The 14,105-nt window shown below is 33.9% G+C and overlaps 1 protein-coding gene across 1 annotated transcript in view; it reads right to left on the bottom strand.

Moving 5' to 3' along the window:
* Positions 1-14,105, bottom strand: part of ELP4 (elongator acetyltransferase complex subunit 4) — a 152,973-nt gene that overhangs the window by 108,490 nt on the left and 30,378 nt on the right. The window contains exons 4-5 of the mRNA XM_062576307.1: positions 12,586-12,717; positions 6,894-7,033 (exon numbers count right to left, since the gene is read on the bottom strand). Of these exons, the coding sequence (XP_062432291.1) occupies positions 6,894-7,033; positions 12,586-12,717 (272 nt within the window). The remainder of the gene's footprint in view (positions 1-6,893; positions 7,034-12,585; positions 12,718-14,105) is intronic.

Genomic DNA, 14,105 nt, shown 5'->3' with positions numbered 1-14,105 from the left:
AGAACTACTCCAAAATTTAAGGTGAACAAATGATGACTAAGACCTCCAAATCTGGTCTTTCTGTAATTGCAAAGTAAAAGGCCAGTCAATAACCTAGTTCTGTCTAACCAGTCAACTAAAGAACCTCCTCTTTTTGCAAGTCTATAAGGAAGCTAAATGCTGGGGTAGATGGAAAGAGAGAGAAATATTATATATGTGTGTATACACACACACACACACACACACGTGATTTCTAAAAAGAGCCATGAGTTTCCAGCCCAAATAAAGCCTCTTCATCTTGGATCCTGCAAAGGCAGCACTTCAATTATCATGCAACAGATGTGAGCTACAGAGACAGTTACTTCACTGAAGAACAAGCTAAATAAAATAGGTTTGTTAATGTGATGGTAGAGAATTAGAAACACCCAGATGACTTGGTCCTTTTCACAAATACATGGCTTCTATGCCACAAAACATTACTATAAAGGATCTTGCTCTGAAAACAATGCTATATGTTATTAATAAGTGTCACAAAAGAAAAGAAAAGAAAGAAAAAGGAAGGCTTGTCAGCAAGGTGAATCCTAGATGCATCTAATCAGTTACAGGGTAAAGGTACCTTCTTTGAGGAACATTCACAACAGCTAAAGGTAGTTGGCCTGTATCATGGAAACAGAAGAGATAACAAAAGGCAACCTTTCTTCACAAGTACTAGCTTAGCTAAAGCAGAACTTATAGCTTATGACCTCAGTGTAGAATGTGTATGTGGGGTTAGGTACACTTTCCAGGATGACTACATAATTCAGATGTCCGCGCAATAGCTATAGTTACAGGATTGTAACGATTTGTATCAGCTTGAACTTACAACATGTGCTCTGTTACCTTACAAATATGTAGAACAGATCATTTTAGCTAAAATAATGAGCAAGCATTTTGAGAAAAGGGGAAAGTGTTCATCTCTCTCTCTCTCTCCTTTTTTTTTTTTCTCTTCTCCTAATTCTGCATTTTTTGCCATATGTTGCTTGCGCCATCCAGCAGCAACAATACCATTTAGGCATGGAAAATCATATACTAGGTAAACCCATCAGTATCCACTTCCTCCTATACCTCTCTATTAGTAACAAATGCAACACATTCTTTGATTTAAAAACAGATCAGTGGTTTCAGTCTGCACTTCTACATGATTTAAGAGAAAATTTAACTCAGAAATGTCTTTACTGATACATATCTTACAAAGCATATCCTTTAGAAAGTCATAAATCTTCAAAAGACATCCTATAATACATAACCTGTTATTTATGTAAATTGTCTCAATAATGAACTATCATCTTTCTTAAAAATGCATCCTTATTTTGAAAATGCTTTGTATAATGTCAGCTATCAGTCACTGGATTTTATCATGCTTCTTTCTGACACATTAAAGATACAATTTCTACTACCAGAAATGATTTTTATTTTAACAGAGATTTATAGATCATAACACCTTTTCTGTCAACCTTTTTGATAAACAAATTGAATTTTTTTAAAAAATGGTATTTCAGAGGTCTTTTGATCTCAAGCCATATTTGTAACATTTTTCTAAGTTCATTGATTCAATTGATACTTTTTTGAGGTACTGACAGCCTAAAAGATCGCAGAAGTTTCAAAATGCTCAATAGGTAATAAGCACTACAGTACCTGATAGTTCATCTAAGACCATAGTCAGAGAACCTTATATTTAAGAAATGTATCTCCTCAGTTGACAGATGGTAACTAGCCACATCCATGTTCCTAGTCACTGGAAGACAGAGTAAAAGAAGTTAGCTCAAACTGTCTTCAGTGAGACCTTCAGGCAACCAAAAATTAGGTCTAATGCAAACTGCTGACTTCTGCTAGCTGGGGTAATTATGACTATAATATTACTTTCTTTTAAATCCTTGCTTAGTTAATGAGAACAGGACATTTCACCAGCCTATGATATACAGAAGTTAGCTTTAGAAGCCAGAAGCATTGCACTCATTTCCCTGACAGTAATGAAACAAAATAACATCCTTTCCCTCTCTCCTTTAAAATTTTCTTAAATGAAACAACCCAGACAGGATGGTGAGGTTTATACAGTTCAGATCCCCTTGCCATAGCTCCTCAAAAAAGGAATGCTTCCTTCAGAGTTTCACATTTGTAAAAAATACTGTACAAGCTTGTTGAGTTTCTATAAAAACATTTTGAAACATTTTGAGAGCAGTGAAATAATTGGTAACGTTCCTACTTAGTTTAGGATTTAATACACTATGACTAATGTGTATTAAAGAATCACAGAAGATAGGGATGAAAGGAACCTCAAGAGGTCAGCTAGTCTATCTTTTTGCCCCAAGGCAAGATGAACTATATCTAAACCATCCCTGACAGATATTTACCTAACTTGTCCTTAGAGATCTTCACTGACAGAGATTCTACAATACTTCCAACCTGTGTCTGCAAGGCAACTTCTTCTAGTGCTTATCATTAGAAAAATAGCTCCTTACGTCCAGCCTACATTTCCACTGCTACAGTTTACTGTAACCTATTCCTGCTTGTCCTACCTTCAATAGACAACAGAAATATTACCCTTTGTATGTCAGTCTTTAACCTACTTGAAGGCTTAATCAAGATTCCACTCAGCTTTGTCTAAACAACTCCCATTCTTGCCTCACAGGCCATATATCCTAGTCCTAAACCGATAGGCATATTCACAACCTCCAACTGATGCAGAGTTTTCTTGAAGGATGGTACCTAAACCTGGACAGCTTTATTATGGTTGAGCAAAACAGAAGTACTTTAAATATCTTCTACATGAAATTTCAGTTCCTCTCCTCTGTGTATTTTAAATTACACTTTTTGGTAGCACAAATCACCCAACACTGCTAATATATTTTATGTTCAAGACATTTTATAACCCTTGCATCTTTTCCTAGAGAACTGCTATATCATTTCATTTCTTCAATTAACTGTTCTTACTAGTATGGTATTCTGCATGCCTTTCCTGAATTGCATATAATTTATTTCAGACCACCGACCTAAATCTTTTTGAATTCTAATTCTATCTTCTAAATGTATGCAATTATTCCTTCTACTCTTTGCTAAATCTGACGTGCTTCACAACTGCAATAAAGATATCAATTGCTCAGGACATTTATCGAGCTGCTGATTAGTACCAGACCCAATATCGGGATAAAACCTGATATTTCATTCAGTTTCAACTGTGACTCAGTGACAGCTTATTTAGAAGATAAGGATTTAACAATCAACTTGGACCTGACAAAAACAAAACTGTCAAACCAGCCTATATTCTTTCCTTTGACATGATAGCAGATTTTATCAATGCAGAGTATCCCCAGTTTTGTTTAAAAGTCTTCTGACTCTATCTCAGCTGAATACTCATAAGCAAACAAAGAAAACATTGCATTGGGTGAAACTCTCCTAGAAGCTTAAAAATAAATTATATATTTTTTCCAATATTTCTCGGAGCACTAATATTATTCCATAAATGCCTTCTCCCTCACTTCTCCTCAAAGACAGGCAGTGTTTTGGCCTTTTTGACCGTGTGGAACTTCTTTGACAATTCTTCATGTTTTACAGGATGAACTTCTTTTTGAAATTTGAAAATATTTATGCATTTTCTAACCTGTTCCTTCCTTATGTTCCTTCCTTGGTATTTCCATTTCCTGATACTAACTATGCTATGTACACCACTAATTTGGGGAGAAAGAGGATTGGGAGAAGGAATTTTTGAGTCTGAAGAATTCCAGTTACACAACATCAACGAATAGAAGTTAAAATTCTAATTCACATTGTTTTTTTTTTTTTTTTTTTTTTTTTTTTTTTAATGTGCCTCAAAAATGACATGTTGTATTAACTGGATGCTTAAATCTTCCATTTCTGTATAGAGAAAGAAGTTGTATTTCAGAGGTGGTAACTCTGGAGAATTCTTCCCATCTCACCTTAACCTTGATCTAGTGCAACTTTTTCACCACAGGGAATCCAAATGTAGTGGCATTTGTGGTCAGGGAAAACAATAATCAAAGTTACAAGACAAATGATACAATTCAAATGAAAGGTGTAAACACCTCCTCATACCTCCCCATTGATCTCTGTCTGATACTTTACTATTCCCAATGTGTTCTTTATTCTTCCTTGCCCTTTGTTTGCTGCCTTGGTACGCCTGAAACTCATTTTTATTTGATAATCTTCCTCACCCTATCAGTTTGTGCTCTACTGAGAAATAACTCACTGCAGTAGTCCTACACAGTAACTACTAATATTGCTAGAGTTCTCATGACTTTATTAGAAATTATTTATAACAGAAATCCGTGCACCAAAATATGACCAACGCCAGCAAAAAATAGCATTGACGTCAAACAAATAATTAAATAAGCTAATTTGCATGAGACAGAGTATTTTTGAAAAAAGTACATATTCACAAGATTGTAAAGTATTCAGAAAAAGAAACCTAATCTTATGGTCACAGGTTACCAAGTGCATTAACTAAATCTAATCTTTCAGTTAGATGCTAACTAAAAATAAGAATAAAATTCATATGATAAGAATTATGAACTTTTATCAGGATGACATGCAAAGTAAACACTAGAGATAAGCAAAGCTTATAACACCAAATGCATTAAAGTCCCTTTCCTATACTATACATAGATTAAAAACACACAAACTCCTAAGCTCAGTGCAGTTAGATTTCCTAAGCAATTTTATTCATGCTATTCCTTATAACCAGTCATTAAGAGAAGAATGCTGTGCTTCCACTCCTTTAAATAAATAAACTTTGTTTTTAAAAAATTTGCTACATGGCTACAAGGCCTAATCAAGCATAAACTTAAAAACAACAAAACAATCTACAAAATTTTGAAACATGAATACGGTTTAAGGGTTATCTACAAACAACTTTTAATCATCAAAGAAATCATTTGAGGTTATTGCAGATTTTCCATCTAGAAAGAAAGAAAGGAAATTTTAGAGAAAATACATATTGGTTGTTCTTCGTACCATTCTACTATTGCCTTTAGTGATTGCAATTTTATGAATTTTTTTATAACAACAGAATTTCATATTGAAGATTGAAATTTTCTGTTTACCTACACGCTAATCCAACAGCAGAACAGGTTCTTCCTATTCCTCTTTTTTGCTAGGTATCCTTCTGTTCAAACTCTTACTTCTCGTAAAACCAAATCCTATTAGTGGATTTGTTAGTGTTTAGTTTGTAACTCAACTCCCACCACCTCTTTGCCCAAATATCACAACAACAATAAACTTCCCATTATTAAAAATCTCAGTCTCACAGTTTAAAACCTTTTCCTGTAAACACCTTAAAATATTTTGATCTTCATTTTAAGAGCTGCTATTCAAAAAAAATCAGGTGTGTGATTATATTTAAGTCTCCAAAAGTTGTTATTTATTAAGCTTATTTGTTTCTAGGGTCTATTCAGTTATTCACAGGTAAACTGGAACATTTACTTGCACCTATTTTTGCTCAAAATAAAACAATCTTTTTTGTCAAATCTTGAATGGGAGAATCTCTGTGTATTGCTCACCCCTCCTCTAAGTAAAACATATGAATATTTCTCAGCCGTACTGTTAGTGGAATTAAGCCTGAAGTCATCTCAGACATTCTAGCTAGCTGGTTAATTGTAGAGAGAAGGCAGAAGTGGAGTTAATTTGCTTGATAGCAATATAAGCACTTGCTACCTGCCAGTCAAATATTCCTGTATGTATCTCCTGTGGCCTTGCTACCAAATATAAAATAAATAAATATACATATATAAAAAACATATATGTAAAGTTGGTTCCAATATTGACTATAGAAAACAGACTTTATATTTGATTTTTTTTCTCCTGAAAGCATATAAATTGCTTTTTTTATAACATAGCAAGAATATGCCTTACTGAATTAGAACCAGGGATATCTGATTGTGTAATGCTGAAAACAAAATAAAAAGGAGACTTGGCTTTTTGCTTGTCTACACTTCTAAGAAAGGTGCTTCATACTGTGTTTCTTTTATGAATTAGTCTTTTCTACTAGAAGGTACTGTAATTAAATTACAAAAAAAAGCATTCTATGCTACTTCTTGGTGTTGGTCCTACACATTGGGATCTACAAAACCTAGATATTACATAAATAAAACAACTGTGCTGAACAAAGAGATTGCTAGTCTGTATCTGACATTTGACTTTACTTGAAATGTCTCCAAGAAAGATACAACGGACATGTGTGCCACAGGCTGATATAAGCCTTCACTGCTGTCACTCATTTTCTTGTGGTCTTCCTTAATTCATTACTGATAGACATGAACTATAATGAGTTATTCGTTCACAGAAGAGTTTATGACTTTCTCTGTAATTAGGGTTGTTGTGTAAGACACATCAGTACTGCATTTTCACAGTATTTTTTTATTTTCCTTAGGTGAAGCTGCAAGATGTTAGAAGTCATATAATTAACATGATACAGCACCCTAAGCTATTTAAGTCAAGTCTAGCCTATCTTCTTGACCCTAAAAAAGTGCATGGATACCTTCATATGCCACATGACCCATTTCTGAAAACTGAAAAGGCAAGGAGCTCAGGGAATAGTTCACAGAAAAACAGTAATATTTTTTCCTTATCCCACCACTCAGCCTTCAATGGGGCTGGACTGAGTACTCAGCGGGGTCTCAGGCTGGCACAGCAACGTCTGCCTCAGTTGTCACTGCTCACCTGCCTCCTCCCCAGCTGAGGAGCCAGTGTACTGAGCAGCCTCCGTGCCACGGTGGTGCTGCAGCCAGTCAGGGGATGCAGCAGCGACAGGGCTACAATTACAAAGGTTTTTCACAGTAAATGTAAAGGAAAAAATATTGTTTACTACTAATATGCACACAAAATCCAAACACACAGCAGAAGCACATGTGATTACAACTTACCACATTTTTATTGTAGGCTGTAAAGATAATTCTTCAGGAAGGAAAAAACTGTGACATTTTATGGACTGAAGCAGTTCTGAAGACATTGTTTTAGAAACATCATAATAATGGCCAAACCTCGCAGATGTTGCTGGGCTGACCTGTGGAAACAATAATTACAATAACCTATTAAATGATTATATCATAAGAAGAAAATTAACTAGCAACACACCTAACAAATCTCTGGATTTTTATATTCAACATAAGTATAAACTTCAAGTGGAGTAAGAATATAAAATCTGTTACTATGAAATTCCGGCTCTGCATTTAACATTCTAAATTGTGGGTTTTTTTCCACATGGAATTCAACTCTGGCTGCTCCAGGTTGCACCATCAAGACAGATACTTAAAATAATGTTTTTCTGCACATACTCTAGGCATAGAAATTCAATTTCAGACAGAAATACACATGAACTGTGCAGATTATGAATGTCTGTTCTACATATCAGACTTTTCAGTATCTTTAAAGGATGTATCAGGAGCTGCCGAGACATTTTTTAGTTAGCTTTTGAAAATGTTTCACATGTTTACTTATGATCAGTAATAAGAAATAGTATTGTACCTTCATATGTCTAATTTTAATAGAAAATAGAAAAAAAGTGATAAAAACTACTCTTAACTTCTTAGATTTCTAAAAACTATCAGGTTGCGCACTACAAGCACATTGCACACAATAATTATGCTTTACTGTAATAAAGATGCTTATTATAACAAAGATATCTCTTCATATATCAACCTCTTTTGTTCATCCCTGAACAAGATATGTCATAGAGCCGATCAATTACCAAAGCAAATATTTCCCCTTAAAACCCCCTCTTTGGAAAAATATGCATTTGGTAAAGCAGTTTGTGTATAAAAGAGTTAAACATTTTCTTTAGAGCTACCATCCTTCTGAATTTACCTTCCTTCACACCCAAAAATACAACCTTAGCACTATCATCAACAAATTCACTTCTTCTGTCCCAACAACAAGTTCCCAGCTCAAAAGACTTTCAAAAGCGGTTTGTAGGCCATCAGTAAAAAGCCCACTAGCTCTGTGCTTAATGGCCTGCCTCGCTGTAAAATGGAACCTTGCTAGATGAGATCCAGGACATCTCCCTTCCTCTGGTGGATTCTTTATAATTTTTTCTCTCTGGGAACACGATAAATCCACAGTAAGATTACTAGCTATCAGCAAAATGACCACGATTCATCTCTATCCAGCCCTCAAATCAAACAATTAGGCTCCTAAAGATGGCAACAGAACAAATGCCTACTTGAACGGTTTACTCCTTAAACTGAGGGTCAGTTTCTAAAACCACCCCTGTGCACCTTCAACAAAATATGCACGCACACGCACACTCCCTCACACCTACTTGCGTATACATCAATTACTTTTCTTTTTTTTAAAAAAAGAGAAGTGTATGATACAAAACAACTCTAATCTTACCAGTAGCTAAGAATGAAAATGCAGTGATCAAAGAATACTGCTAAGCAACACTTTATTCAATTTTGAAATCACATCACTGTCTACAATGAACGGAAAAATATGATTGAAAAACCAGTGATGCTCTGATTCTTAGCTAAAACGAAGTGGTATTTTGTTTATACTTAAAAAGAATAGAATTACTCCTGAAAAATGATCAGAATTGCCCCAGTATTTTCAGAAGTTTTTCAGTTGCTTCTAGAACAACTTAAAACACTTTAATAAAGAGATTTTTCTTTTAAACAGGTCCATACATAAATTTTAGCAGCCACCTGAAAATTGAGTGTGGTCATGTGTGTATGCAGTGAAAAATTCTTTAGAGCCATTTCTGTTCCTATTCTGTATTTGCTATTCTTCCTGTAAGCAGGAATGACAATAGTTACAGTGAATTATTACAATAATGAGATCTTAGTAATAATTATTGTGTGTTGGCGAGGAAATTATTTAGTTCTCACTCCAATTATTACATGAAGCTTGTGGTTTTCATAAAACTAAATAATGATAATAATGTTAATAAAAGAAGCACTACTACCATAAAAAGAAAGAATGTAGACATGCTAAACATAACATGAAAACATGAATTTTTAGTTAGCTTTTGAAAAGCAATTATGCTATGTATTGCCACAATTTTATTTCAGCTTACCAAGAATATATTAAGCTGTTAAAATTAATGAAAACATTATGATTTAGAGTAAATATTTTGAAATTATTTGATTAGTGGATGTCAGGCCTGGCCAGTTATCAGAGAATGGAAAAAAATCTTTCCTGCAAAATCAGAAATTAGGCAAACTAAGAGCAAACTTCTGGTTATTTTTAACACAAATCAAATTTTAATTAAAAAGAAGCAAAACTGCTTATATATTTCAAGTCAAAAGAAGTAGATCCTTTTTATTATAAAAAAGGAAAAAGCATTCTCGAAATCTGCGCTTCTGTTTATCAGGAATTGCATTTTACATAAGGAAGTACAACAAAACGTAACAACCTATCAAACTAAATTCTAAGTATTTTTTATGGAAAATGTAACTCTATTTAGAATAAGGATTCTGAAAGCAATTTAAACAGGGGCTGTTCTTTGGCCTATAATCTATTCTTTATCCGGATTACAGATCAGAATGTTTTTACTGCAATCTCTGCCAGAGCTCATCTTTTTATTGTGTACTTCCAAGCCCCCTTAATGTTTTAGAAAGGCCTTGACTAACTGAACTTTGATCTGATGTCTTCATTGAGAAAAGCTCCAGGTTGCCCATTTCAGATGCAAATCCTTACTGAGGCCCAATAGAGTTTAGTAAAGACAGCAAAAAAGAAGAAACAAGAAGTTTCCAGGATCCTCTTTGAGAATCCTGAGGCACATTGGTGTCCTTAATCCACCCTGCTGCATGGATTAAGGTAGGTGATAACCTCTCTTGAGTCAAAAGAATAAGCACAGTGCCTACAAACTGGGTGGAGACTAAGATTTGGCTATAATAAAACACCACGCAATAAAAGCTTGGTCTATGTCAGAAACCTATGAATAGGCCTCAATGTACTGGATTCCCAGGCTTACTGATGAAGCTTGCAAAAAGCCTACCTGAATCAAGTAAGCATGAATAATCTGCCTTAGCAGAATGACCATAGAGAGTGTGAAAGAGAGACTTTCCATTCCTCTTAAGTTTGATCTGATAAATTTATCGGTGGATTGCAGGCTCAAGTCTGCTCTTTCTTGGATTCCTAGTTTGCACATGGAGAAATACACTAAATTGTCAGTGAGCAGAGCATGCTTTTATGCTACCGTCTGCTGTTAATGTTTCTAATTGCAATACTAATGTGCTAGAAATCTCAGATTTAGGATGAATCAAGGCAGAAAATTGATTTCATGCTGTGACAGTTTATATATTGCCCTAAGAACATAAGCAGTTCATTCAAAAATGGGTGTGTGTGTGTGGAAATCACTGTCTTGCATTGCAAAAGAGCCTATCCATATACTCAAAAGTTTAAATGAAATAAACCTCTGCTAGAGTTAAAGGTAACACAACGGCAAAGGCACACTAAGCGTTACTCCAACAGATTTCTTATACATCACCTGTCTTTTTGTGATATATAAGGTTACCTGACAGATTTCTTATACATCACCTGTCTTTTTCTTACATATAAGGTATACGCACATCTGTGAAGATAAACTGTGATAGTCATGAAGAGTACTAATATAGATATAATACATAATAACAAAAAACTAGCTATCCAGCAGTTTATGAGAGATCTAACGAAAGAAGTGAATACTCTTAACAGTTAATGAAAATGACTTTAATTACTTACAAATAAGAACTAAATTAGGTAGCAAAAAATATTGTCAAGACAACTTTTTCTCAGCATTCCTTGCTCCATATAAAGCCAGATATTGGATAGAAAGGTTTTCTGCTACGTGTTTAGTGTTTTAATTAAAAAGTAAAGCTATTTTCTCCCTTTCATATTTGAAGCTATTTGACAGTAGTTTCTAAAAACTTACTAGTGTATCAGTTCAATGAGTTTGGAAAAGATGCTTTGAATACTTAATTTTACAGAACGATCTGCCAAAATAAAATTCAAAAAACAGATTATAACTGGAGTTATTAATTAGAAGATATTACTAAGAGTATTAAGAATCCAGGGTGCTGTAAGCCTACATCAAATATTATTCTTGATGGAGCATATTATTCAAGCAAATTAATCCAGCTAGCATCAAAATTTCCGATAGTTGTTTCCAAAATATTTAAAAATACCAATTTCAAAAATATTTTTCACTAGCCACAATATTCTGAAGAATTTTCACAATAGTTTAACGATTAGAATTCTATTTGCGAACTTTACTGTTTTCTTTGAAAGTTAGCATACACATAAAAATACTGTCAAGAACTATCAAGATATATCAAGATACACTGTCAAGAATATATCAAGAATTAAGAGTGATCAAAATCTGAATCAGAAAGCTGCAGTAGTAACAAGGAAAATGTCCCACAAAACACTGATCATTTTGTTCTATATTGCACAATCTAATACTAATAATCAAGGACAAGTCCATTATATATTGTAGAGAAACATTATGCTACTGGACAAAGTAATAGAGGATGAGTGCACACCTATCTGGATTATTTATATGTTTTTCTGTTTTGTTAGAACATCAGAACAGTGTTTATTAGAGTACTGACATGCAATTGTTTCTATATCAAATTACTAGGAATTCTACTAAGATTCTTAAAAAAAACCAATTTATTTTGGGGATGGTTCAGAGTGGCAGAGCAAGCTCCACAATAATAAAATTGATGAGATTATATGATTACCCTGGAGGCTGTTTGATTTGGCATGTCACCATATATAAGTCTCTTCTGACACAACTATATAGCCATGTCTGTGCAATTTCACAGAAAACCAAACATGCCAAGCCTCATAAGATCATTTTGTCACATTCCAATTATGTTTTTTAAGAATATGACTGAACTTACCAGGCAGTTACAACTACATCTAAACCTGAATTTATAAAAGATTTAGGCTACAATGTATAGCTGTAACAAGTTTTTTGTTCTGGATGGTAAAAAAAATGTTGCAATTTTATTAAAGCTTGATTGTATCACTAGATTAAATAGGAAAGTAACCCACCTAGGGAGATATATTACTCACAAAACACTAACAGCTGTAAACTCTGAAAGACTGACCACTGGGCTTGTTTCTTGTAGTCTCCCTTCACAGTGATTAGTTTCTAGTGACAGTGAAGCTGATATAATCTCAAGTGCTTACTTTAGTTGTTACGCACATGGATAAGCAAGTCAACAGCTCGCTTCAATACAGTACTTTCACTAGAGAGATCTCAAAAGTAGTGTCAATTAAACCTGCATATCACATGTACAGCTAAATTTGGATGCAGTTTGTAAATGACTTTTTTTTTTTTTTTAATCTGTCGGAAATCAATAACGTTAATTGAAAAATTCTTTGGAAGATTAACTTCTTTTTACTTTTAAATTATTACTGTCTGTGTTAAGTTTTACATTTCTCGTAAACTGCTATCTCTCTGTATCTCTACTAAACAAGTAGTATATTGGTATATGACAATTTACCCTCCAGAGGCAATGCTGTCACATAGTCTATTAGCAGTTCTATTATCTAGATTTTGTTGAAATACTCTTGCTTCACAAATTCATTTTGTCTGCAAGAGAAAATAATGAAATACTGAAGTTTTACCTCCATTTTTGGTAAATTTTGGTAGCGCCAGGCTATTTTCATAGAATTCTGAAAATCTTCAGACTTAACAGGTGTTGCTTCTTCTCCCAATTCGTTTCTGTACTCATCATCAAGCAAAGGGGCTGGAAGCTCCTACAGATGGAAAGGAAAAAATTGACATCTATCTACAGTAGAAATGGCAATTAAGATTTTTATTCAAAGAAAATCTGCAAGCTAATAGAATTATTTTAATATTGTAAAACTGCAACAATACTTTAATAAATTAACAGTGATATGAAAGATTGAATCTCACTGATAGTGAAAAATACTACCTAATTATTATTACAGGAAAAATGGACCGTACAATAAGAGAAAACAGGATCGAAATATAACACCATATAGTCTACTTTACACAAACATCTTGAGCAGCAGCATCCATATTAGTTCTCTTTAAATTTTTTTTAATAAGGTGAGCCCCTAAACAATTTCTGAGAACAGCTAAGTGCTCTGCATAATGAACTTAAGACCATTTGATAATAAGCTTATTTTTCCTTGTTAGCTTTGTAAATCTTTCAGAAGGAACCAATAGACAACAGTCTACAGATACAGGCCAAAAATGAGTATTACAGAATGGTCTGAATCTCTTATTCTGCTATTAGGCATGGTATCTACTAACAAAATGAAGATACAGATATTTAATATTTTAATTGATATAAGTTTCTAATATAATTAATTCTAGCTTTAAAAATATGGCATTCCACAGAGGTAGATTTGTAGCTTTGAGTTAGACTTGAATTAGGAACAATGTTTTATTACTAACTTTCTGCTTTGCACTTTTGTTGCGCTTTTGGAAAAGCAAACAGCACTGGATAGACTGCAAATACAGCACTCATTCTTCACGCACTGTGCTGCTACACCTACTGGAGGAATGAAATGCTGCCAACTTTTCTGATCTGTCTTCATCAACCGTCTGCGTAAGCTGGAGGGCGCAGGATCTCTGTGCGGGCCTCCTCTTTATCTGCTTGAAGTAGATCAAAACTTACCTCAAAAACTAAGTTTTGATTAAGGAAGGACTATTTAGAGAGAACCGTAATGAGGACTCAAAAATGTTACAGTCAGCCACTAACTCTTTTACAAGATACTAAGTGAGAAGATACAAAAGAAAAAAAACTGCTAGATGAAGAATCTCAAACCAAGTATGGGATGCATATGAACACTCTGAACATTGGTTGAATTGATACTGAGCATAAAAATCTAAATGACTTTCAGGCCTTTATATAGGCAGAAACGGTTAAAAAAAAAAAAAAAAAAGCAGATACACATGGAAAAAACACAACAGAAGTTTAAACTACTCCATTTTGGCTTTAGTATTATGCTAATTCTGTTTAAAAGAATACAGGAGAGAAATTTGAAGACTAAAGCATCACTATAAAATGTGTGATTGAAACAAAATATTGGCTGTACATAGTAATATATGTATTCCTATGAACAACATGCATTATTTTTGTTTCTTCAGTCTAAATGTAATACCTACAATTGCA

The sequence above is a fragment of the Rhea pennata genome, chromosome 5 (assembly GCF_028389875.1).
Source record: "Rhea pennata isolate bPtePen1 chromosome 5, bPtePen1.pri, whole genome shotgun sequence".
NCBI classification, from domain to species: domain Eukaryota; kingdom Metazoa; phylum Chordata; class Aves; order Rheiformes; family Rheidae; genus Rhea; species Rhea pennata.
This window is presented reverse-complemented; position numbering and strand designations above follow the sequence as displayed.